Below are 26,856 nucleotides of genomic sequence, written 5' to 3'. Positions count from 1 at the left end.
GATTTACAGTAGACATACAAAAACAACAACAATAATAAAAAAATAAATATTTTAAAATATATTTTTTTTTACATTTTACTGAATGTAATTCAAGGCCTTTGTATTTTCTGAATAGTAAATAGAAGAAATGTACTGTTGGAGCTCCCAATTATTTAAAGTCAGACCTTTTCCCATAGTTTGTCATCGACAAAACGTTTTCACTGAGGAAAAGCTTTTGGTGTTCAAAGACGTTTAAAGACTGGCTGCGTAATTGCGTCTTTGATGACGTTTGAGGATGTGACGGCGCGACGTCGCTTTTTGTTAAATCCAATTTATATTCCGATTCAGTCTCGGGAACGTATCTTTTGTAATCTGTGCCGTGTAAACATGTTGCAATGATTACGGTCTGCTTGCCACTGTACAATAAGGTGTAATCACTTACTCTATAAGAAAACTGATATTATTAGTTTAATATTCGCGTTTATATGTTTTAAGGGCTACTTTATATAGTAATACTCATGGCGTTTGAAATAAACCGGAGTAACTGTCACACCCAGTAATGAACGGTTCAGAACGACCGGATCGTCTGGAAAAACTGCAACAGTGCAGCTGCCCGGAAAGCTAGTTTTAGACAGCTGGGTAACCAATATCAGGGAATTGTTGATTAGCTAATGTGCTTAGCTACAGTATTCACAGAGTTAGCAGGGTATTATCAAGAATAAGCAGCTGTGGAAACACGTTTACGAGCACTGGCAGGTAGGTGGCAAACAAAGGCACTTTGTTCCATCCCTTGCTGTAAACAGTAACATTAGCTAAATCAGCATGATGGACAAAACCCAAAAGTTAGCTAACAAACAAGATAGTGGTTGGGTTACCACTTTGTTTGTTGTTGACATATATTAATACGTCTGAAAATGTAATTTAAATTCCTCAGTAATTAACGCTGGCAGCTAAGTTAGATAATGTTGGTAAATTCAGTTTATCGCCTTTAAGTAACGTTAACGTTAGTTCGTGAAGCTAACTAGCTAACGTTAACGCTATTGCCTATCTCAGTCATTGTTTGGTTAATCCAGAAAATCCTGGCTCGGGTTAGGATCTTTCTACCATTATATATTGTATTTCTCAAGTCCTCATAGTAACTTATGTGGCTTATTTTATAAATATAGTTAAATATCCCATAGATGGGACTAAAGGACAAAGAGATTAACAACGTGGATGTTGCTACTATGGTATAGTTAGTCAGTGAAATGCTGCTTACATACATGAATACAGACAGACAGTAACACTAACACACACACACACACACACACATTAATATATAATGTATCCTAAGTGCTACTTTGCATAAACTACTTATAATATTGTACTACACTATGAATGTGAGCACTGCTTTGCTGGCCACTCTGGTTAGCTAGATGTACATAGATAGCCTAGACTTTTAGAAAACATTGACTTCTAAACTGACAAAATCACACATCATTTTTGTTAGTTCTATTTTAAAATGCATTGAAATGTACATCTTATTTGTTGAGACATCTGAGTTTGTTCGTTTTGTTTCAGATTAGACATGGAAGGAGATGGCCTCAATTGTCCTTCAGATTCATCAGACAATCACTCACAAAGAGGAAGCGTCGCTTCTTCTGCAACACTGTCCCGTGGTACGATGCGCACATAAATAATGTAAAACTGGAAGTTCAAGTCACTCACACTTGTTTTCTAAGAAACATTATTTGCAGCATTTTGCATTTCAATGTCATGTTTGTCTTTGGCTTATTACTCTGTATAATGTTATTTATTATTTCTATTTGTGTATTTGTGATTGTTTACACAGCTCAAGATGTGCTCATATACCTGTTTGGTGATAGTGCAGTACACTTATCTGTAGAAGGGCTTGGCAGCATCACTGTGCAGGAATTGGGCCGCAGTGTTCGTGAGACTCTTTGTATTCCTGAGTCTACACAGGATGCTTTTGCCTTTTGGTTGTGTTCCCCATTACTTGGTAAGAACTTTCGTCTTCCACACACTTCCAAAACTCATAAATGCTTATCTCTTTATCTAATCAAATAAAATAGAAAAAGTAAGCCATTATGAGAATGTTGAAATCTTCTCTCTTTCAAAATAGCTAAAAATATTACATCACATTTCATATGAATGTCAGACAAGCATCAACATGCCTATGCCCAAATTATAATATGCAAAATCTTAGTAAAAGAATCATAACTGGAAAAATAGACTCATGTCACATGCTTCCTTCTTACTCCTCAGAATTGCAGTTGAAGACGAGGCATCAACCTTATAAACTGTGTCGGCAATGGCAGGACCTGCTTTATCGCTTCACTGAGGCATCAGAAGAAGACATATCACAAGGTCAGATTTTGGTATGATGTTGCACTAATAATGTGCAATTAATTAACCACATTATTGTCAGTCTCTGTAATAGTCTGATTTGAAAGCCATAAAAATGACTCAGAACAGAAACACACAGGCTGTGATAGCTGTTAAAGGAAAAAGAATTACTTGTAGCAGTGTGCGTTACATTCAGAGTTACAGTAAGTGTAAAACTGAGAACTCCTATAAAATGAATGTTGATATCTCCCATCAAACTTGTGAAAAGTTTACATTTAGATTAAGTAAGGCTCTCGGACTGAAGACCCCGTCTCCTCACTTTGCCATCAGTTTGACTGCTCTAGTAAAGGAAAAAACAAAACTATACCCTTTTCAGGCTATATAAATTTAGTTGCTATTGTATTCAAAAATACAATTTTACAGAGCCACTTTGTATATTTGTAGCTTATAAATACTTGGGTTGTAGATTTATGGTAAGACTAAACAAACAGTTTGCTGAATTAATCTCATGCTTTAGAAAACAGTAAAATGCATTTTGAACTATTTTATGACAATCTTATTGTTACTTAAGGAAATGATCATCAGACTAATTAAAATTTAAAATGGCTTTTAATCTAAAGTTTAAGTGTATAAATGCATTTATAATCTAGTATTACCTCATCATGAGATTCATTAAACATGTCAACGAAGTATAACATTGCAATCTATGCAACTACATTTACTCAAGGATCATAATGAAGCATTATAATAAATCTCATTGCACAATGTGTTATAGTGGGTTATACAGTACAGTAGTCTGCTATTCATAAAGTGAAATCCGAATGTATATGATGAAAGAGGGATAATTTAACTGGGAGAAGACCGACTTAGATGGCACAAAAGTTGTATTTTACAAGTTGTGCGACTGTTAATGAGTTGTTGCTTATTGCTTTGTTTGAATTGTCACCTACTGTATAATAGACTTTTGGTGAAGTGTAAGACAAATTAATAAGTTGAAAATGAGGTATCAGGCACTGACTCAGAGTCTGGTGTCATTTGTCATTACTTTGTCAGTCAAAGTAAAACAGCCCACACTTTGTGTGCTTTTAGTGCAGTGGTATCAAAGAAATGGAGACACAGTGACAGATTAGCACTAATAAAACAAAACAATAAAAAAGGATCACAAAGACATTGCATAATCATTTAACTGCTGTTATGTGTTTTCACGGAGTATGTCAGAATACCACCCACAGCACAGAACTGTGAGGCAGAGCAGAGTGGGTTTGAAGGGGCTTGAGTGGTGCATTTGATGTTACCCCCACCTCCACACTTCTTGTCTCTATCCCCTCACTACCACTTTAGGTGGTATGAGGCTGAAATTCACACACGGAATGATCTGAAATTACAGTTTTCCTAAATGTAATGCCTCATTTTTCAGATGAACCCTGTCTCCAGTACCGACGGAATGTGTTTTATCCAAAATCCAAAGAGCTGCAGGTACATTGCTGTTGCCTCTAATTTGCTGCGACAACAGAAATTAATATTGTATATGAGTGAAATTTGACACTTTTGTACTTGGAGTTCAAGTTTTGTTTAACCAAGATGTTTGGTTACTGCATGAAAGTTCTGTCTGTTTTTTATTCAAATATATTAGGATTAAACAAAAACCTGAGCCAGACTTGCTATCATATGTGTAAAATATTGCTATTTTCTTTCACCTATGTAGATACATGATGAGGGAGTGTTGAAGCTCCTGTATGAGGAAGCAAAGAGTAACATCCTTGCAGGTCGGTACCCTTGTGATCCCGAGCATTGGGTGGGTCTCGGGGCCTTGTCTCTTGCTCTTGAGGAGGGAACTGCTCTGGATAGCCAACAATTTACTACTACTATAAGGTAAGATTTATAATGTTGGCGTTTACAGTATAAGTTTGCTTGATATAAATTGATAGCAAGTGCTGGTTAGCCTGGGTTAACATTTTCCCACATTCAAACAAAAGTTTGAAAGTGGGAGAAACTGCTGGCATTGTCACCCCATAGTGATACGTCAACATTTACATCAGCAACATTTGTTTTACAAAAAACATATTTTTATATTAAAACCACCAGGTGGAGTTACTGTTGTTGCTGCTTTCTTTGATGTCATGCTAACCTAAGTTACCAGCTGGTGGATTAGGCTTCCTTTTTAAAAACAAGCAGACGTAAGACTGATTTCGATCTCCTCTAACTTCCTGCTACAAAACAATTAAGTAAATTTCCCAGCATTATTATTATTATATGTATTTATTATGTATAATATTTATGTTGTATTCATTATTAAGTATTATTTGCATTTTACTGAACCCATTGTCCAGAAATTGCATATATAGTATCTTAAACTGACTTTAAAAAAAAGAACATTACATGTAAGAAAGTGACCTGATTTTAAAATTAAGCTAGTAGCAAGCTTTTCTCTGCTAAGATCACCATCAGTTTACTTGAGGGAAATGATTCAACTTCCCTTCTTTTCAACACATGATCTCACTAGACTTTCTGTTCTTTGGCTCCTGCACTCGCTTAAAATGTTATTTTAACATTTTCGATAACAATCTCAATTGTTGTTCACCCTTTTAGAAAATGATAAGGTAAGGTGTGGCTGCGCTTCTAAAGATTTTATAAAATCATGAGAGGACATTTAGCTGCAGCTTAATATGCTAATAAAAAAACATTTGTCAGAAGCACAGCTTTACTTGTATCCCTAAACCTACGTGTTTTAAAGGGCAGCTAGTTGAGCAGCTTCAAGTACATTCGCACAGTCACTGACAACACGATGCAATTTGATGAAAATCCACAGGCATTGTGAAAATATTTAACAGTGCTTCTTCTGTCTGAAGAGGCTCTAATTTTTTCTCATGTAGAGAACACACTTTTACTGCAGTAATTTTCATTTACTTATTTGTTAGTGGAAGAATGTAGTTAGTGACATTTTGACCGTGGGATAGTCATTGGGGGGGGGGGTGTTTTTTTGTTTTTTATTTTATTATTTTTCTTTCTAAAGTTTTCTTTAAACTTGATTGTGATTAAAGGGCTGACAGTTATAGGTACTTATCTGTAACACTGTACTCGTTGAAGAAAACCATAGCTGCTGTTCTTATGTTGGGTTTTCACAACAGACAATAGTTGATAAGCAGTGCCAACATTAGTAATATTAATAAATACATTAGCACAAGATAGTACATTACATCGATGCTATAGATTTTTATATCCTGTTCATCTGGAAGCATGAAATTAATAAGACTTTACAAATGAATTTTAAGTTAAATAGAATCTCACATAGATTTGCACCGATGAAAAAAAGTATCATAAGTATAAGTATCATAAGTATCATGCACATTTCTCTCTTTTGCCTTCTACAGAGAAAAGAAGCTTTCTTCTTTTCTGCCTGCTCATGTGGCCATGGGAAGTGGAGGTTTGTTCTCTACTCTGAGAGGGAAGTCGAGCCGTCAGTCAGGGCTAGAGCAGAGCCTGTTCGAGGAGTACAAAAAAATCAGCACATCTGCTGGAAACCCTCCTGAGCCCATGCAGCTTTTACACCAGTACCTCAACACATGTCACAATTTGCCTTATTATGGGTAAGAAAATAATTTTGTAATGAGCCATATGTATTAAGTTTTTCCCCTAGAATTATTTAATAATTCAAAGACCATGATAAATTTAAGTGGCTCCTGAAGGTCGCCTGACCCCTTTTTTTCTCTCTGTGTGTCTTTAGGCACACTTAATTGGGTTGTAGATTTAATTTAAAATTAATAGAATTTCTATTTCTACACATAGTAACTCAAAACAACAAATTAAAAACATGTTCTTAGACATTTTTGGGGGGAATTTTATTGATAAACAAAAACTAAAATATCTGATTATTCACCTTATTGTGTTGTAAAGTGAACTCTTGGGCTAATCTCAGATCACATACTCTCTGATGTAATGTTTCTCGGTATATCAATACTATTGCCATTAAAACACATACTACACAAAATTTTATCATTAAATATGTGCATCAGGAATGACGGTGTTTTATTCAGAGCCGTTTTTCCAGAGTTACATCAATGTGCAACAGTAGAGCAGTGTGTGTTTGCCATATCTCTCATGGCAAAAAGGAAACATGGCTGCAAGTACTGCTGCAGTAGTTGTTAAGTACAGTCTTGAGACCCCCTCCTTTAATTCTGCTTGTGTGTGTAAAAACATGACAGAAATCTGATTGTAGTGGGTGTCAGTCAGAATTAGGTAAATACAACCTTAGATGAACAAGGACAACAAGTACATAGTTTTTCAATGGGCCATTTTTTATTTAACAAAAATGAAGTTACAGAGAAGGAAATGTATGTGTGTGCAAAACTAAGTCCCCCCCATGATTCAATAGCTTGTAGATCTTTAGCCAGCTATTGGTAGCAAAAGTCATACTTTTAGTATCATGACAACACTATCCTGGAAAAGGGTTTCTTCCAAGACTTCTCTGGATTTGGCTGCATTCGTCCTTCACTAAATTCTGACTTACCTGTGCTGAGAAACATTCAGATAGGATGATGTTGTCATCACCATCATGCTTCACTGTAGGGATGAGCTAATTTATTAAATAAGAAATCCCAATTCTCATCTGCTAATGTATATTTATATACAGATTTGCAGTAACCAGGCTTTTAAGTACCTGTAAATGCGTTCCTCAATTATCTGTGAGTAAGTTAGTCACAATAGTATGTCAGCACAATTCTAAAGTCATTTTTTAAACGATGTTAACTTCTCAAACAGCTGCGCTTTCTTCTTTGGGGAGATTGACAAACCTGCACAAGGGATCCTCCAAAGGGCAAAACGCAAAGCTGTCAATGTTGGGATCTGCCTGGAAGGAGTTTATGTCATAGATGTCAAGGAAAAGGTAAGCACTGAATTCTCTCTGGCTGACAACTTTGTGTATGGGCATTTGTGTAAGTCAATAATTGTGCACCCCAAAAAAAAAAACAGTGAAAGCACCTTTCAGCTGATGACCTCTCCTCTTGAACACATTGTAGCATGTGCTGCTTGGCCTGCGTTTTAGTGAGCTTTCCTGGGACCACAGCTACCCTGAAGAGGAAGGGGACTCTCACATTCTGTGGCTGGAGTTTGATGGAGAGGAAGATGGCACTCCTGTCAACAAGTTGCTCAAGATTTATTCAAAACAAGTAAGATATGATCACATTTAAAATTTGTACATACAGTTATTTCTTAGCATTGGAGAACCATTTCACATCTCCACTAGCTCTGTTGTTATTTGATCATCAATTTAAATTTAAATCTATATCTTGCTCGAGAGGTTGACAGATGTCATCCTCTTGCGTGTATCTCACTTCAAATGTTTTCAAAAAGAAAATGCAGCCATCTCTAGAGAGCATGATGCACCTGGTGTGTTTGAGATAATCTGGGATGGGTGCAGCTACTCTACCCATTTATTCTGAGAGAGGTATAGCACTTGGTATCAGGCTTGTAACTTTGAGACTTTGTATGATTTTATGTACTATTACCTATATATTACTTGTTCTGAGACACCAAATGGTGAATAGATTACTTCTAAGAATCAGATTTAATATATATATCTATATATATATTTGTTTCAACCAGGCAGAGCTAATGAGTGGTTTCATTGAGTTCTGCGTGGAGCTGAAGTCTGTGTCTGAGGCGGTAGCTGCAGCCGAGACAGATGGTGAGGTGAGTCTGTCTCAGCAGCCCACAGGGCAAGAGTGCAGCAACAAGAATGGACGTGGAGGACGTCGCGGGATGTTGCGCAGGCAAAGCAGTGTTGTCAGCAGTCGGGTCCATTCACTCAACACTATTAGCTACGTGGACAATGGTGGGTGACTGGTTCTCTTTCATGAAGCTTTCCTAGTTCACTTACACAATAATCTTTGAATACGAACTCCTTGCAGTAACTTCTTTTCGAGTAAGTGTTTCAAATTTTGTTCATTGTTTTTCTTTCAGGAAAAGAAATCAAACGTTTGAAGCCAAAAAGAGCTGCGTCCTTCTTTACCCGACAGGCATCTGCCCCTGCATACTCTGCTGTGCAAGTTGCGGAAAGTCTGGAGCAGGGTTAACCTCACCAATCAGCCATGTAACGTTCCTCACAAAGACCAAACCCGAACATTTTACACTGAAATTAAAAGAAAGGACTTGATGCAATCTTGAAACATTTGACTAATAAAAACATGAACGTGCAAAGGACCAACCGAGCGATTTAAGCATAAGTGGTTTTTATCTTCTGAAGTTGTGTATATTAAGACAGTAAAGTAATGTGAACAACTAATTGACCCCTTAATAACCATGCTTCCATGGTTATAGTGAAGTGGCTATTGAGAACATGGCCTTACTTACAGAAAAAATATTCTGAGATAAGCCTGAGCCTGAAATGAGCCTTAGAGAAACCTTCAAGATGATGGCAATAAGATATTTCATGACCTTTTTATCTTACTGCAGTGCTCTGGAAAAGCGTTTATTGCACTTATTCTAAACCTCAAATGAATATGGCCACTCCATTACCTCTTTTTACTTTAGCTTTTCTTGGGATTTGACAACAGAAATATTGCAATAGATCCTCAGATACTATCAAGTACACCGTAACATATTGTTACTACTCAGAACTGTAACAGTTATCACAAACTTCACAGTCAGCATGACAAACACTTTCAGGCGGCAATCTAAGGGCGTGTTTACACTATTCTGCATTTTTGAACTGCCAGTGCCTTGTTCTTGTAAAAGGGTGAAGCCACTAAATCTGCTGGTAGAAAACCGTTTGATTTTACTGATCGTGAATAGACTTTATGGGAACACAATGGTTGTGTTGTGGAAGTTTGTTGTAAGTATATGCATATGAGTGTGGTTAATAATTGCTTAAATTTGCAGCTGGTCAACGCAGAAAGATGGTGCAGACGGCATATTGCACACTTTAAAAAAAAAAAGCTTTTTACAGCATTCGATTGTAGAAGCCAAAACTATACATTCACAGTGTTAACTCCTCAATAGGAAGTTGATTCGTATTTATACAATTTAGAATCAATAACTACCGAAACTATCAAGCAAGATAGTCAAAAGAATAATAAATAATTTCTTTTGTCTTAAATGTAATTAGCAGTTCTTATGAAAACCATGTTTTTATTTTTGCCACTGAATGTTCTATAGGTGTTCTGCAGATAATGTGTCATACTCGGAGATAAACCTCCAAATGAACAACTTCAGTAATTGTGACATTCAGGCGCTAGTTGTAACCTGACTATCAAAGTCAACTGATGCAATAACATGCTTGTGCGACTTCTGACATGATAGGCAAAAATTAAAAGAAACCTTCCTGTTGTCAGCTCTACTTTAGCTTTTAGCAAATTCTGACTTGTCTTAAGGTTTGTTTAGCCATTTCAAATAATTCTACTCCTTGCAAACATAAACTTGGTTGACATTCGATAGAATACAGTGAACGCTATGTTTGTATGTGTTGTTGATGCCTGATCTCATCTTTGTAACAATGCACTTTATCTTATAATGACGGGAAAAAAAGAAAAATATCTTCAACCCCTAGTAGAACATTTAATACTTCAATTTATTTGAACAGTTAAAAATCACAGACTTCTGAGATACACAGTTTTAACTGGACAGGATCAGTGTGTTCTGTGTAAATGGCACAGTCGCACTGACCAAGAACCTTTGACTATACTGTTGAAATCTCAGCCTGTACACCAAAGCAAGCCTGTCTAACATGCTGCAACACAGTATTCTACAGTACCTTAACCACATACGAGTCCTCCAGGTGTATCTCAGAATTTTACCTTAAATGCAGTACAGGCATTTACTGTCTATGCTGCACATTTAACAAACTAGCTCACCCAGAAGATATGTCTCCATAACGCTGCCTTCCACTAGAACATATTTCCTCTTTTGAGATGAGCTGGCATCATGTATTCTTCCTCATTGTCCTAAGCATGCAAACTTCAGAATGTTACTATTCTATGCTTTAACTTGTATGTTGGCTACTGTCTGTAACCTATTGCTAACTTAACACTATGCATGTCACACTGTAGAATAGGCATTCCAACAGACAACACATCATGTGATACTGCACTATTATTACTAATACACTGTTTGTAAATCTTATACATCTTCAGATTGTTTTGTATTGTTTTTTAGCTTTTATGAAAGATGATTTCTACTTTCTTTTTCATATACTTGTCAGTGTTTATGCTTTACCGATTTCTTCATTTTAGTGTTCAAAGTGCCTTTTTGTCTGTAATGAGTCTGCATTTGAATAGTTATATTGGTGCTTGAAAGCCAGGCATTTTGGTATTGCTATGGTTAAAAAAGTTGACTTGTGTTTTGTGAAATATTTTCCAAAAGTTCAATACAATATGAACTAAATGATGCATTTCACCCTGTCTAGCCAATGTGTATATTGATATACTGGATAATTATTCTGTCTCCTGTTGGACAGTGAATAGTGGTTCCTAAGTGTAGTGGCCAGTCAGTTCTGCCTTTATTAAAATAGGTCTGGTATGTTTTTTGTTTTTTTTTTCTTTTTTTTTTATTAAACATATGCAAAGTGGAATTGTTTTCTGTTTACTACTTATACTCTTACGATGAAAATCTTTCTCTGCATTGGACACATCTGCATTTGCAGCAGTGGGCTGCTATGGCGGGGGGCGCCCAGGGAGTGAGTGTCTCGCTCAGGGACACACCTGTTGGGCAGGGTGGGATTTGATCCTGATGGCCCCCTACTCTAATTGTAATACTTTTTTGTAATAATAGTAATAATTGTAGATCTACTTGGGTTTACTCTAGAACTATTGTATCATTCCCACTAGTTACAGTATGTGTAGAAATACTGCCTGTTAATGCAGATGCAATATAGTTTTTTGCTCTTACACCTGAGGAAATGGTTTCATATGCGCCTAAAAATAATAATGCTAAATATTATACCTACAATATTGTGTATAATACAACGTTTGTCTTTTTTTTTTCTTGAGCAATAAAATGTAATTACTTGATATTCAGCTTTATTTTTGTAGGTCAAATGTCTGTCCTCTTTATTTCCTCTTCTGCTTGAAGTTTCTTTAAAGTTACATTTTGCAGAAAAGTTGCAATATTATAAATTCATTTTTATTCATTATTTTAATAAATGTAATGCTTTTCTTTCATTTAAATATCCTTCGTTCTAAATATTTATCAACAAAACGGATCCTAGTGACAGACATGCGCAGTAGTGCACTTCCTGACTGTCCGAGCAGAACAACATTTCAAGTTAGCAACCGGCAACTCTCTCGACTATACACATTCTTGGAAAACGAAACACCGGATAGGCTGCTAACCCGGAAACGGTAACATTTGTAATGGTGTTTCAAGCTAACCTAGCTGCTGCTTTAAGAGAATTATGACTTTTTGCCATTATTTATTTTGAAAAGCCTATTAACAATAGACCGCAAGCCGGGGTACGAGGAATTTTAGCAGCTACTGTTTAGAAAAAAGTCTTTTAGCAGCGGCTGACAGTTGTATCGTACCAGCCGGACCTCTGTCATCTGTGTTTACCGTCATTTTGCTTGAAAATTTCTCAGCTGGCCGGAATTAAGTATGGACGGTGAGACGGACGGCTTGGTGGTGGGGTCGGAGGATTCAGGCCCCGACAGGAGGCGCAGGGTTCACGGCATGCTCAAGCTCTATTATGGCTTGAACGAGGAAGGACAAGTCCTGGATCAGCAGGAGTCCCTGGATCCCTGCGACATTAACGGGCCGCATTTTGACCCCGAGCTCTACCTCAACAAGGTGGGACCACTGCCGTCATGTTAACACCGTGTCATCACTGTCATACATGTTCTGTAATAACCTTTTCATTTAATAAAAATAAAGCGTCAGTCAGTGTCATTGTTAGCTTGACACGTTGAGCATATAGGCCAAGTAACTCATAATTGATTTACTGCACATTGTAAACATTATACATCAAATGATCAGTAGACGTACAGTAATTCAAACTTTTGAACTGATATTGAACTCTGAAAACAGCTTAGGAGGGAGTGCTCCCTTGCAGAGTTAATGGACCAGGAGACCTGCATGGTCAAACAGATCCGGTCTTTGGATAGTGACATGCAGACACTGGTGTATGAGAACTACAATAAGTTCATATCTGCCACAGGTGAGGAAATGTCTTGCTCACTGTTAAATTGTTGTTGAAATCTTACATTTTGTTGAATTTAGGGCACTTTGATAGTTCAGCCATCCTTTATGTTTTTCCCAGATACCATAAGAAAGATGAAGAATGACTTCAAAAAGATGGAAGATGAAATGGACCGCCTGTCTGCTAACATGGCAACGATCACTGATTTCAGTGCTCGTATCAGTGGTACTCTTCAAGACCAGCACACTCAGATTACTAAACTCTCAGGTGACATCTAAATTGACAGGTCTTTTTTTTCTGTTTTGAGTCCACTGTGTCATCATTTCACATTTTTTTTGTTTCATCGTGTTTCACTACAGGTGTTCACACTCTGTTGAGGAAACTGCAGTTTCTGTTTGAACTGCCTGCTAGATTAAATAAGTGTCTGGAGCTGCAGGCTTATGCTCAGGCAGTGAACTCCCACCGCCGTGCCCGCTGTGTGCTACAGCAGTACAGCCACCTCCCCTCCTTCAAGGGAATTCAGGATGACTGTCATGCCATCATGGACAAGCTGGCACAGGAGCTTCGACAGAAGTTCAGGTGATTTTTATAATTTCTCAGCTTTTAAGTTTATTATTAAGGTTGGAGTGGTTTGTGGAGTTGTACTGGAGTGCATTATAAAAAGAGGTGGTTCTAAAGTTTGGCCACCCTTTTTAAAATGAATGAGGTGGCCAAAATATTAGAACCACCTGTTTTTGTAATGGACTTCCTCCATTAACAAATTTTCGAAAGCAATCTTTATTTAAGATACATTTTGTAGCTGAGCCACTTGTTTTAATGTTGTTTATAGGGACGGTGGGTCAAGCGCTAAAGATTTATCAGAGTGTGTGGAGCTGCTGCTACAGTTGGATGAGCCAGCAGAAGAGCTCTGTGATAAATTCCTGAGCCATGCACGGTCTCGACTTGAGTCAGATCTGCAGGGCCTAGAAGCAGAGATAAGGCCATACCCATCTGCTCCTATGAAAGATGCTTCTGCAACCAGATCGTCATCTACTGCAGCTGCTGGATCTCCTACTGAAAACGCCCCTAAAATGAGCACACTGCTTTCTCCCACCTCAAACACTGACATCCTGGAATTCATTGACAGGGGTTGCAATGAATTTGTGAGCAGCTTATGTTTAGTAATTACATCCTATCAAGAACTTTTCATCACCCACGCTCAGACAGGAGAGCTCGCAACTAAGAATATCCCACAAATGGCAAATGGCAAGCTGCATGCCTTCGTGGATGACCTGGCAGCTCGGTACTTCTCACTTGTGGACCGGAGGATACAAGAGGAGAAAGGCGTCAGCGATAACTCCCTCTTGGTCCGTGCGCTCGACCGGTTCCACCGCAGACTTCAGGCAGTAGCCAAACTGTTGCCAGGCTCTGATGTGCCAAACAAGGGGACTGAGATTGTAATGCGAGCAGCAACAGAGCGAGTCAAGCAGTACCTCTCTGCCCTGCAGAGCTTCTACATGGACAGCTTGACAGACGTGAGGCAGGCCCTGGCGACACCTCGGCTCTCTATGACGGGTGTTTCAGTGGCTGGAGGTGGAGCTCTTCTAGGGGGGGCAGTCTGTGGTAGAGATGCTCCAAACAGTCTGCCAGAGCTGCTCTCCTCCCTGTCAGCTTCTATTCTCAATCAGATTAAGTCAGTACTGGCATCAGTGCATCTCTTTACAGCTAAGGACATTACATTCTCCAACAAGCCGTACTTCAAGGTGAAAAGCTTATCTGTTTTTTACCAGTTTGACCTTGAAATTTTATCGTGCTCAACCACATTTGAACTAATACTCTACTTTTGTACTTTTTCGACATCCTTTGTAATCGCAGCTTTATGTTCTGCTTCTGCTTAGTGAGAGTCAACTCTTTTTTTTTGACGTCTTCTGCTCACAGGGTGAATTTTGCAGCCGGGGAGTGCGTGAAAGCCTAGTGGTGAGCTTTATAAAGTTTGTGTGCCAGTCATCTCGCCAGTTCTGTGAGAGTGCAGGAGACAAAGGAGGTTCAACTCCTCCGGCCCTTCTGTTGCTGCTGTCTCGCCTCTGCTTGGACTATGAAACCTCGACTATCTCCTACATCCTCACTCTCACAGATGAACAGTTTCTTGTGCAGGTAAATGGCTTGTTATCTCACATGACATGTACATAAAATCATATTACGCTGTAAATATGCAGTAATTAAATTCAGATAGATACAAACGCCTGGTTTTTGTTATCATGACCAATCTGTAATGTTTCTGTTTTTTTTTAACTGGCATTTGTGATTCCTTAAAATATCCCATTTCACTGCCACCTGATTTCACGTCTTATTTTTATTCTCTTTCAGCACCACAGTCCTGTAACGCCAGTCACAACCTTATGTGCAGAAGCCAGGGAGGCAGCACAAAAGCTACTAAACCATTATGTTAAGGTAGGTTTTCACTACTTTTTTTTTACTTTGTTTTACTTTTTGTCACTGAGGAAATACTGAAATAAATACTGACAAATAGCTTTTTCTTGCACATTTATATATTGTGTCATTTGTTTCGGCAGGTTCAGGGCCTGATCATTTCTCAGATGCTAAGGAAGAGTGTTGAAACAAGGGACTGGGTCAACACCATTGAGCCACGAAATGTCCGCGCTGTAATGAAGAGAGTAGTCGAAGACACCACTTCGATTGATGTGCAGGTGACACTTTGTATAATCCCAACATCTTTCTGAGTTATGTCCTCCGAGTGCAGTCATCATGTTCTCTTCTCCATGTTTAAGCCCTCTTATGTAACTCGTGTGTTCAACCACAGGTAGGTCTTTTATACGAGGAAGGTGTGAGGAAAGCACACAGCAGTGACTCCAGCAAAAGGACTTTCTCTGTCTATAGCAGCTCCAGGCAGCAAGCCCGCTACGCTGCTAGCTACACCCCCAGGTAAACAAAGGGCAGAATAATCTTCACCCTCTTGGTGCTATCACCAGTACACACAAACAAAGAATTTTACTCTGTAAACATATTCTATGGTTTAGTCACTTAGTCACAGTATATTCATCTCAGATTTGATAGTTGCCATTCTTTAGGATCCAAGTTATTCTATAGCAAAATAGTATATGATTGCAGCTAACCATATTTATAATCAATTTCTCATTTCTGTCCCATTGTTTTGTAATTTTGAAGGGTAAAATACCATATAGCTAAACAGGTTTTCACGCACAGACAAATATTGGTAATTTGTGTTACCTCCTTCAATTTCAGTGTGTGTTGGGGGCTGTTATTGTTTTGGAACTGTATCTAATCATAAGGTCATTTGTTTAACTGTTGATTTACATCTTCTCTGTCTGCAGTGCCCCCATGGATACCAGTTTACTAAGCAACATACACAAGCTGTTTTCTGAGAGGATTGACATTTTCAGCTCTGTGGAGTTCAACAAGGTGAGTGTCCATCTTTAATGTGCTGTTAAATCTCAAGCCTTCCTTGAAAAACATCCCTCTTACCCCCCCCCACCCCCACCCCCCCCCCCCCCCCCTCGCAGGTTTCTGTGATGACAGGAATCATCAAAATCAGCTTAAAGACATTTCTGGAGTGTGTGCGCCTACGCACATTTGGTCGCTATGGGCTGCAACAGATCCAGGTTGACTGCCACTACTTGCAGATGTACTTGTGGCGCTTTGTCTCAGATGAAAACCTTGTGCACTTCCTTCTTGATGAGATAGTGGGGAGCTCTGCCCACCGCTGCCTGGATCCTGCACCGATGGAACAAAGTGTGATCGAGGTTATCTGTGAACGAGGTTAAGTCTCAAAGTGCAGCACAGTCCACAAGAAACACTGTATCAAAAAGACAGACAGGGTGATTATATACACTGGAATCATGCATCCAGTTTAAACTATTTTTATTTTTGTCCTCTCTTTCTGTTATACAACTGTCAGATTTAGTGAATAGATTCATAAAACATTTGATGTTCATCTACAGCGTATAAATTGTACTGTTATACATGTTCATAAACACTTGTGATCTCAGTAATCCTGTTACAAATCAGCTGAATCCCAGTTGTTCCAGTACACATTGCAAATATGGAACTCTGCATTAACACTATATTCTCTTTTGACTGAGTTATAAAACATTAAAGGATAACTTTATAAATATACATTTTCTAAATTAATCGTATTGTCCATAATCTTCATAGAGACTCTAAAGCAAACACAGAATCTTCTCTATTCATGTTTGGTTAGTTGTCAGTCTGCAGTCTGGATTTGTTAATTTGTTGATGCCATAGAATTAAAATATCCAAAAATCTATTAAATAGATCAGAATCTCTATAATTGTAACTTGGATGTCACACATGAAGAGCTTCCCACCCGCAAAACAAGGAAGTGCTCAATCGTAGCACATGGTGCAAGGTTTGTTAAAAATAGAAAGGTCAACAATTTTGGAGAATATGATTTATTTAGAAAAATTGTCCCTAACTGACAAGTTAATTTGGGGCAAGTCTACTGTACATTCCAGGCACTTGACATAAAAAAGTGCACATGAGCCTCTATTGCTTTGATTTCATATTGCAAAAATATATAATAGAAAAAATAAAACCTCTTATCTGCTCTGTCTGCCAAGATAGAAAGTCAAAATTAATTATTAATCATGCAAACTAAACCTTTTAGCATGTCCACAATCTCCATTTGTTTAAAATAAATACAGAACATGAATCACTATAGAGAAAAGTATTGTCCAGTTGAAATCTAATGTATTAAGTAAACGTCTTTTGCTGAATAATTGAAATGTAGATGTCATCTGTAACACTAAGGTAGCTGCAACAGACTTACAGCATGTCTTGCATTCCAGTGGTTCTGTCTTCTGTGTCATATACAGAAAAAAAAAAATGTTTAGGAAAGGCTAAGATGAATGTTTCAACAATAAAAGTGTGTGCATTTGATATACAAAATGTGTGTTGCTTTCTGGACTGTTTTGAGAAGATTTTAACTCAATAAGTCTTTTGACTCCAAACATTGTTACAATGTAATTCAGGTGGATTTCACAACACCTGCCAGCCATTATTCCTCCCTTCAGTGTACAGTTGACTGTCGCCACCTGAAGACCCCATTTGATTGGCTAAACCATTTTCTGCCCACCCTCTTCCTATGACCGCGGAGGGTTCTGATTGGCTGAAGGACTATTTCACGCTGAAAAACGTGGGTCGAGGGCGTTTCCAACTCGAAGCTGCTCGATGGATGAACACGGGTTTTTCAACCCTCCATTCCCGTCTACGGCTTTCAGCCTCACACAGGTAAGACAGTACTACTTTATAAAAGACTAAAGACTTGTTAGTCTGTAGTTACGCTGTGTTTTACTGCAAAGCTGTTCGTTAGAGAAATGTAACATCAGTCTAAACCGACTGTTTCCTAATAGAAACGTCACACATCCCCTTGTTTAAACAATTAACAGAATTGGGGGGTGGGGGGCAAATTCCAACAAATTTAGTCGAGGCTTGACATTTATTGGCCGCATTCAATTCTTCCAAGTTTTGGTCAATTTCTGAGCTGCACCCGAAGGGTGTCCACTGTCTGAGAAGTCTGCATCAAACAAGTTAGACAGACAGGAGACAGTTAGAGTTTAGATGTCACCATGAATCAGTCGGTGAAGGAATCAGTTGCTTTACTGAAAAGTTCAAGTGGCATCATATAAAAGTACTGTTCTACAGGTTAAAGTTATGAAGCTTTTCTAGTAAATGTATCTGAGGTGTAAAAGGTAAAAGCTCCTTTTGAAGGTTTGAATATTTCAGTGGAATCAGTGGAAATCATGTGTCAAAATGTAAGCACCATTTTAATAGTTGAGAATAGTGTTACTAAATTTCAAATTTACAGTTCTTAGTAAGGAGATTGGGGGCTTCATGGAAATCGAATGGCTTTACCCCTCTTCAAACTGAAGAGGTTTGATTAGCAATGATGTTTAAACACAGTGTGGGTAACGCTGGCCAAGCTTTAATAATGCATGGTTTTGTCTGAGTTGATCACTTATTTTGTGCAAAAAGAAAAACTTACTGGCAACTACTGTACAGCTGTTGAATAAATGCACTGGAGGTAAATGTTTATGGATTGGTAATCCTGAAATTCAGAACACATACCTCAAGGTTGTACTTAAGTATATGGGCTAGAACTTTAGTAAATGTATTTTGCATTGCTGTTATTAATTAATTTGTAATTAGGCTTACACTGTACCGAGGTTCAAGGTTTACCACCAATACTGGATGCTAGTCTGAGAGTTTGAGAATTACAGCAAATGTCCTACAGTGGATTATTTTAATTTTCTAATAATGTTCATTCTAGGAAATGCAGTGTTTATAGTGTTTCATATAAAGAACACCTTTCTGTCATCAAAAGGTTGTTATCTGCATGTTATACCTGTTCTTACCCTCAGATGTATTTATTCTGACTGAATTATATCTACCTTGGTATTTTCACAGGAGACAAATAATGAAGCCCAACAGTCAAGCACTCAAAGACAGATTCTCACATGACACAGAGAGAGAATTTGGGGGAACGCTTGGTGAGTCACAGCAGGATGACTTACAGAGGCTCCACTAATGCTTCCAAATCCAACTTATTTAAGATGTTCTGCCTTTACTTTACATGATATATGGCAGCATTTCCACATTTTTCCATTTGCTACACCTAAGTACTTTCAATTTGTTGATGCATTCATCATGTTTCACCAGTTCATAACCTGTTAATACCTCTACAGTATGTACAGTACAAATGTTAGATATATATTTTTTGCTATGTGTTGCTTACATGTTCTTGTTACTTACTAACCTCAGAATGACCTATAAGTAATAATAATAAACCTGGTAAAAAGTGTTTTTCTTTGTGATTAAGAGCTAATATTATTGGATATAACAATTATACCAGAACATATCAAAAAAATATACATTGCAATTTGTGATACATAGATGCTGTGTAATAGACTTGTTGTTTGATAAAATTGCTTGAACCATATTTGTATTTCATAGATTTTGATTCAATCATAAATAGCAGCATTGGTAATAGGATGATAAGTCGTTTTTGAAGTACAACTAAACAGCAAAATACGAGGCTCATTTCAAGAAAAGTTCAGACTTTTTCAAAAATGCAATAAAAGTTTGTCATGTGTCAAATTGCTTGACATTCTTTTGAAGTAATTGACAATAATCTCATGAAACTTGGCACAAAGTGGTGAGCCATGACCAAAGGCTTTACTAATTATACAGTCTATGACCATGACCTACCTTTGCTTGCAAAGACTGAGCCTTTGGTGGATGCTCTTTTTATACCCAGTTATTATAACCTGTTAACAGATAGCCTGCTAATTTGAGTCATGTAGAATAGTGTTACTTGAATATTGTTTATTACTTAAAACACTTTTCAAACTGTTTTGAGTGTGTCGCAAGCAACAAACTAAATCTGCTTATATTTACCAAATACAATTAAGTTAGTCAGTAAAAACACTGAAAAGCTTTTATTAGTACTTTTTTTTGACAAATAACAGTCCAAAAGCACTGATACATTTTTGGTAATATAAGGTCCCACCTTTTATTGAAATAAGGTTTTTAAAATAATGTTTTGGACATTAGAGACTAGATTTAACAATACTGAACTAAACCACAGCATAGCCTCAGGAAGTAGTGGTGCTGGGGGAGTGGTAGCCCTCTTCAGGAAGCCCTCCCCCTCAACCTCCTAATTAAATAAAATTGTTTTGAAAACAAGGCACAACCTTAGCAACCCTACTCAATGTGGGTGTTGCATCCAAATATGGAATATCAGTACCTAGGAATTCTTCCCAAAACAGCCAGATTTTTAACCTTCTTAATTGTTATATAGTTACATGTATTTACATTGTATTAAATCACAACACAGTAAATTTCTGTCCAGAAGGACTCCTTCCCGAATGTTATCTCTGCAGCATCAATGCATGTGGCCACTGCTCTCGTGTCTAAATACACTCCCAGACTGACATTTGTCTTTAATCTTTATTTGTCTCTCAGGTGCTGTATGTATTCCTATCTTTCTTCCACTGACAGTGCTGTTTCTGATCTGTGTGAGTCAATCTCCTGAAGCCAGTTTACTCCATTGGCCTCCTCCCCTACCCTCTACTGACCAGCTATGGGACCCTCTGGCCCCTGTGCTTCTGTTGGGCTGGATTGCTCTGCATGCCCTCTTCTATTTGATGCCATTAGGAAAGGTATAACATTTTCCACAGACTGGTCTAAGCTTAGATGAATATTAAAACCATTGCTGAGGATATGATCAACTATTATCTGCCAAAAATCCACTATTGGTTGGGCTATTATTTCTTCTTTCAAAAGTGATTTGAATGAATTTGAATTTTTATCCGTATAGATGTTTGCATGTCATGCTTAGCAGTTGAATACAAATCAGTGAAATAAACATTAATGTGATGATTTTATACTTTGTATAGGGAATAAATGAATGGGTGGATAACTTCAGTCATGCTGTTAACATTATCCATCTATCCATTATCTTGACTCCTCAACCTGATACAGTGCATCCAGAAATTATTCCCAGCACTTAACTTCTTCCATACTTTATGCTACAGCCTTATTCCAAAATTCAAATTGATTGTTTTCCTCACAATTCTACAAAAATACTCCATAATGACAACAGGAAAGAAGTTTGTTTGAAATCTTTGCAAATTTATCAAAAATAAAATACTAAAAAATCACATGTACGAAAGTACCCATCCCAGCTGTTATTTGGGTGAAAGGCAGAGTTCACCCTGGATGGGTCACCACTCTGTTGTTAACCCTTTTAATTTGCATATAAAAAGAAAGTTGTGCAGTGGGTAGTGGGTTTGTGTCCCGGCCATGACCTTACAAAGATTTGATTTTCTCTAATTCCTAATCTGCATACTTTTGACATTGTGAATCAATATATTTTCTTGCAGATATCTGAAGGATTAGTGCTGAGGGATGGGACACGCCTTAAGTATCCCATAAATGGTATTTTTGGGCTTTGGGGGGGGCACTATTTGTTTTTAGGAAGTAAATGAATCGAACACGAGAGTTAAATGACACAATATTTTTCATAACTGTATCTGCATTTATGAACAATTATATCTTACAGTCGAGGGGACTTTTTAAAGTGTTTTGTATCTAATGCAAGCTTTGTTTTTACTGTGAGTTATGAAGGATAAATGTGCTCTGGAAGGTTGTTGCAGTGCTACATATCACTGTTGCTACATAGCAGTGTTTTTCTTTTTGTTTATTTTAGTTTTGCCTCTGCCTCTACTTTCTGCCTCGAGGTAAAGTTTACTTGAAGACTGAGAAACGAGTGAAGTTCTACCTCCATCTGTCTGCTTACCTCTCTCCTCCAGGCTCGAACATTTAGTTTTGTTGGTTTCTCTCCCTCAGGTTTTCATGCCTTGTGCATCAGCAGTTTGGTGCTGATGTTATTACTCGGGCTCGGAGCTCCTCTGGGTTATCTGTTTGAGCTGCTGTTGCCGATGGCAGTGTGTGCAATAGCAGTGTCATTCCTGCTCTCTGTCTACCTCTACATCCGCTCCTTTTGGGTTCCTTCCTATGCTCTCGCTCTAGGTGGCAACACAGGTGAGAGTGGGTTCATCATAAAAGAGCAAAGCTAGTGGTGATGTGCTGTGAATTTGTGGGCCTCTTTATTGTTTAGTGTAGGATTTTGGCATTCTAGTGGGTAATTATCTAACGGCAAAACTCTCCAGGAGCCTGAAGGCATCAGGCATAAATTGAGTACACTCTTTCAAGCAAGCTGACCCTGCCACAGTGGTTATGCTGTGTTCTGCTGCATCTGAAGGCGGAAACCTGAGAGGATCTGATTCCAGTTTGTGAAAACAAAAATCCAGCTGGTTGCTTTCATCAGCAATGAAACATTCTGTAAATGTCAGTGTGCTGGCTCCATTGGTAGCTATACTTGTGCAACCTTTACCAGCATATTAGCTTCACATTTTGCACGTTAACATGCTGACATTAGCATTTAGCTCAAAGCATCAATGTGGCTCAGAACAGTCTTGTTGATGTGGTAGAATTTAACCGTTAAACCGTATTAACAGTAGCTTCAGTTGTACTAATATTTTTTGTTTCTACATTATTTCACTTTCACTCGTCCTCTGCCTGCATCCATATTCTGTGCGCAGAAATTGAAGCAACTGTGAAACAACTTTGAAGTTTCTTCTCTTGTGTCTTTTTAAAAAGCATGTGTAGGAAATGTAGTAAATCAATACTTGGGAATAGGTAAAATAGACAGGTCGGCAGAATTTTGTTGCACAAAAAGCCCAATAAACATTACATCATTTAGTAACAGCAATTGAACATCCAGGTCCATCTTGTTCTTTTTCACAGCAGATGTTTTTACTGTGTCTTTACTTAATTATTTCAGTTTTCAATGTTTATTCACCATATGCATCTGTTGACACTGAGTTTGTATGAATCTTTTTATACATTAATCCTTCTGTTCTGTCAGGAAATCCCTTGTATGATTTCTTCATTGGACGAGAGCTAAACCCCCGGGTTGGAAACTTTGACCTTAAGTATTTCTGTGAGCTCAGACCTGGGCTGATTGGCTGGGTGAGTGACTGGCATTTGCCTTTCAGTTATACCCATTTTTGAATGTACTACAATACTGTCTGTTGAAATCAAAACTGTCTATAAGCAAATGCCACGAGCAGCTTTTTCTTTCTTTCAATACATTTTACTTTCATTTTCCTTTTTCCTTTTATTCCTTGTGTTTTTCTTAGAATAGGGTCAAAGAATTAAAACTTGGGACAAAATTACATCAAGGCTGTAATGTTAATTTTTCGTATTTGCAGTTCTGTCTAAACCACTATTGTTTGAAGCTGGTATATCTAAATCTGTTGTGACATCATACTCAAGGTTCTACGTCTGCGATCTTTAACCTGATTTGTCTCCCTGCTGAGTAATTTAAAATATGCAATGAGTACATTGAGGGTTTCTACTTGAGAATGTGACAAGACCAACAGGTGGCGTTGTTCTCCTCTAATCATCCATAATAATTGGCAGCTTGTGAGTGTGACATAGTCAAAAACTGAAACTTTTCTCCCTGATGATGTGACACAGTGAGAGATTTATTGGAGGACACTGGTGCACATCCTCATCTGTGTCTGAGTCATCAGACTAAATAGGTCAAAATATAGATTTTCCAGTGAGAATTTCAGATAACAGTTGCTAAAACAAATATAAATAAAAACAAATCTTTTTTTATCTTCACTACTTCCAAAAAATAACAGAGACAGTTAAAAAAATGATTGATGTAATGAGTCCTATATTTTGAGTAATTTCTATTTCTCTGTATCTACAGTATAAACATTGAAACCTTTGCACATCTGAATGTTAAAAAGCCATGTGTGTAGGAGAGGACAGAAAAAGCTTCCACCAACTGGCTACAGACAGTGTGTAGGAGATTTTTGTTTCCTGGTGAATGTGAAAACAATTACTTTTAAAATCTTAAAATTGCTGATAATGTCCCAAATAATGAACATCTCTGAGACTTTAAAGAGTTCTCCATTTTTTAATGGATTGCATTAAAACTCCAAGTACTGTGATTTTTTTTTTAATATACATAAATCAACTTCTTAATTAAGAGCACACCTTGAGTTAACTACCTGTTTAAGTATAAAATATTGTCTCTGTGCATTTACATGTATTATCTCTAAATTTTTTAATTTCCTAAAAATTGACAAAGGTGTCCACTTGGAAGATCTGATTAGATTTTGGTGGTCAAAGGTCAGGGGCACTATATGTCCTCTTCTTGTCAGTGTAGTATCACTGAAACAACTTGAGGACACTTCATCACATCTGGCATAAATTTCCACATGGACTCACGTATAAACTAATTAAAACAATGCGTCTGACAGACATGCATGTAAACTGCAACTTCAATCATTACCTGAGGTACTTTGAGGATTGCAGGCGAAACACACAGCCTTACTCTTCATCTTAAATCTGTGTGAATATCACCTGTTTTTCTCTCAGGTGGTTATAAACTTTGGTATGCTGATGAAAGAGGTGGAGCTTCGTGGGTCCCCCTCCCTGGCTATGATACTAGTCAACAGTTTTCAGCTGGTCTATGTGGCAGATGCACTGTGGAATGAGGTGAATTCTCAGGCAGAAACTTTAACATTAGGATACAAAAAAAAAAGACCACGAGAGATTTTCAGTCTGTCATCTTTGACCTAACAGGAGGCTGTCCTGACTACCATGGACATTGTGCATGATGGTTTTGGGTTCATGCTGGTCTTTGGAGACTTGGCCTGGGTTCCCTTCACATACAGCCTGCAGGCAGCCTTCCTGGTTTTGCATCCACAGGTCCTAAGTTTACTTGGAGCTGCAGCTATAGTTGCACTAAATGGTAATCATACCTCAGTTCTTTTTCATCAAGCTACAAATTGCTATGTTTCATGGCTTAAAGTGTGGATTTTAACATTTGTTTTTTGCCATCAGGTGTTGGATATTATATTTTCAGAAACTCCAATTCACAGAAGAACCAGTTCAGACGAGATCCTACACATCCAAGTGTTTCTAGTTAGTGATCTTGTTTTTATTTACTGTAAAATCATATATTCTCTAAATCAACACAAATAACTACATGATAGTTGCAATAGGAATGTGCATTAGAGAGAGAGATTTGGTGTTGATTGGCTGTAGTGTCTTTACAGTTAAACTCGGAAATATCTTTGCTCACAGAACTTGAGACCATCGCCACAGCAACAGGGAAGCGACTGCTGGTGTCTGGCTGGTGGGGTCTCGTTCGCCATCCCAATTACCTCGGTGACCTCTTCATGGCCCTGGCGTGGTCCCTGCCATGTGGTAAGACCGCTTAAAAGTCCTTCCGTAGCAACGTGTTGTTAGAATCACCACAGCAAGTCAAAACACAAACTCCCACTCAAAAACAGAAAGGCAGGGACATCCTCATACCACACGCTGCCTGCTTCGCCAGCAGTTAACACAACGTGACATCAACTTCATATTATCTGTAGTTGTGGAGAAATGTCACTCAGAACCCCAAATGTCAACCTCATATTGGAGCTGAAGAAAAGCAAAGTTATTAGGATACATTGTTTTGGTAACCAGACATGGAATTTTTGGTTCAGTGTTTGTTGGAATATAATCTGGACTAAAGTGGAGGACTGGTGATATTAGACACCAGCATTAGCATCTAAAGCAACTAGCAAATCTGACTGACCATTTGGTGTCAACTTTTATTAATGTGTCAGTGCTCAGCATCAGAAATGTTCTGCAGTTTGAAACCCGGTGCTAGTTACTGCCTTTTTTCTGTCCATATTCAATAATTATACTCTGTAACTGATTCAGCTACAATAAAGGCGTTGACAATCTGTCTTTGTTTCTCTGTAGACTGCCTCGTGTTTCCTTGAAAACTCGCTTCCTAAAACGGTGACTGTCAGACTTTTGTTACAGCTGACACATAGCGCTCATTGGTATTCAGCTTTATGTGACTCACTTGTGTAGCTGTCTTTGTAATTGAGACGTACAGTCGGTTCTGCCTTAATTGCTGCAGTGAAAGTCTAAACTGCTAAATTATGCACTCGAAAAAAGGGGGAAAAAATCATGACGGCACATCGTGGACATGAGAGCTGCGCTGAGAAAGACAAACCAGTCACATGTAGACCCTGACTGAAGAAACACTGACTGGAAAAAAGCAAAAGAAAAGGAATTGTGTGAGCTGAATCCCGCTTAGTACATTATGATCAAACTGGTATTTACTGCAATGCTTTTGTATGATTCCAATTTAAATAAAAAATCACAGCTATTTGCAAGGGAGGAGGGACTCATGATTAGAGCATCATAAACACTGATGCCAGTTTTAAAAAGTGAGAATCATAAACATAATATAGTTTTCTTTGACATTCTGTTGTTTTTTTATCATTTATACCTCCCTTCATCTTACAGTGTTTGTATGCTTCTCTTTCGTTTAGGATTCTCACACCTTCTGCCTTACTTCTATGTCATATATTTCACCGTGTTGCTGATTCACCGAGAAGCCCGTGATGAGAGACAGTGTAGGGCCAAATATGGACTAGCATGGGATACCTACTGTCGACGTGTTCCCTACAGGATCTTCCCTTATATATACTGAAGTGGAGAGTCGAGGCTGCCACACAGTATCTTTATAACTCTGCAACACTGCACAGTTCTAGAAGTAACACTTCATTTACAGAAATCAAAAGTCCCACCTGGTGCTGCTACTTGGAATCTGCGGAGATATTACAATTTGTAAAAAAAAAAAAAATGTAAAACTAAATTGTAAATATCAGTTCCTTTTTTAAATTTTAAAAAGAATGGGTCACTTCACTCTTTATTGTTTTTAAGTTTTTATTTTTTTCTTATAAAGTTTATTGACATCTGTGAAATACATTTTGAAATAA

The 26,856-nt window shown here is 37.9% G+C and overlaps 3 protein-coding genes across 6 annotated transcripts; all 3 read left to right on the top strand.

The window, feature by feature from the left end:
• Positions 1 to 528: 528 nt before the first annotated feature.
• frmd8 (FERM domain containing 8) lies at positions 529 to 10,888 on the top strand. Of its 2 annotated transcripts, none has more exons than XM_067494540.1 (11): positions 529 to 735; positions 1,545 to 1,637; positions 1,811 to 1,978; positions 2,245 to 2,346; positions 3,743 to 3,801; positions 4,031 to 4,197; positions 5,697 to 5,912; positions 7,084 to 7,207; positions 7,341 to 7,490; positions 7,927 to 8,155; positions 8,284 to 10,888. In XM_067494540.1, exons 2-11 carry the CDS (start codon positions 1,547 to 1,549, stop codon positions 8,394 to 8,396), a joined length of 1,419 nt encoding a protein of 472 aa, XP_067350641.1. In that variant the 5' UTR covers positions 529 to 735; positions 1,545 to 1,546; the 3' UTR covers positions 8,397 to 10,888. The 2 variants fall into 2 exon arrangements, with proteins under 2 accessions (XP_067350641.1, XP_067350640.1); XM_067494539.1 differs by having other exon boundaries at positions 532 to 735; positions 1,540 to 1,637.
• A 621-nt stretch (positions 10,889 to 11,509) lies between these two features.
• On the top strand, positions 11,510 to 17,365 carry vps51 (VPS51 subunit of GARP complex). Of its 2 annotated transcripts, none has more exons than XM_067494473.1 (12): positions 11,510 to 11,657; positions 11,892 to 12,099; positions 12,337 to 12,466; positions 12,569 to 12,715; positions 12,808 to 13,027; positions 13,278 to 14,190; positions 14,366 to 14,581; positions 14,795 to 14,878; positions 15,001 to 15,135; positions 15,249 to 15,370; positions 15,781 to 15,868; positions 15,970 to 17,365. In XM_067494473.1, exons 1-12 carry the CDS (start codon positions 11,533 to 11,535, stop codon positions 16,228 to 16,230), a joined length of 2,649 nt encoding a protein of 882 aa, XP_067350574.1. In that variant the 5' UTR covers positions 11,510 to 11,532; the 3' UTR covers positions 16,231 to 17,365. The 2 variants fall into 2 exon arrangements, with proteins under 2 accessions (XP_067350574.1, XP_067350573.1); XM_067494472.1 differs by having other exon boundaries at positions 14,303 to 14,581.
• Positions 17,366 to 17,555: 190 nt separating this feature from the next.
• On the top strand, positions 17,556 to 26,732 carry tm7sf2 (transmembrane 7 superfamily member 2). 2 transcript variants are annotated; one of them, XM_067494474.1, is made up of 11 exons: positions 17,556 to 17,716; positions 18,893 to 18,975; positions 20,450 to 20,646; positions 21,370 to 21,424; positions 21,836 to 22,030; positions 22,917 to 23,020; positions 24,446 to 24,565; positions 24,653 to 24,821; positions 24,914 to 24,994; positions 25,157 to 25,279; positions 26,407 to 26,732. In XM_067494474.1, exons 1-11 carry the CDS (start codon positions 17,571 to 17,573, stop codon positions 26,565 to 26,567), a joined length of 1,434 nt encoding a protein of 477 aa, XP_067350575.1. In that variant the 5' UTR covers positions 17,556 to 17,570; the 3' UTR covers positions 26,568 to 26,732. The 2 variants fall into 2 exon arrangements, with proteins under 2 accessions (XP_067350575.1, XP_067350577.1); XM_067494476.1 differs by lacking the exon at positions 26,407 to 26,732 and adding an exon at positions 25,826 to 26,389.
• Positions 26,733 to 26,856: the final 124 nt, after the last annotated feature.

Source organism: Channa argus, chromosome 24, assembly GCF_033026475.1.
Source record: "Channa argus isolate prfri chromosome 24, Channa argus male v1.0, whole genome shotgun sequence".
Taxonomy (NCBI): domain Eukaryota; kingdom Metazoa; phylum Chordata; class Actinopteri; order Anabantiformes; family Channidae; genus Channa; species Channa argus.
Note: the sequence above shows the minus strand (reverse complement) of the source record. Positions and strands in the feature narration are given on the sequence as shown.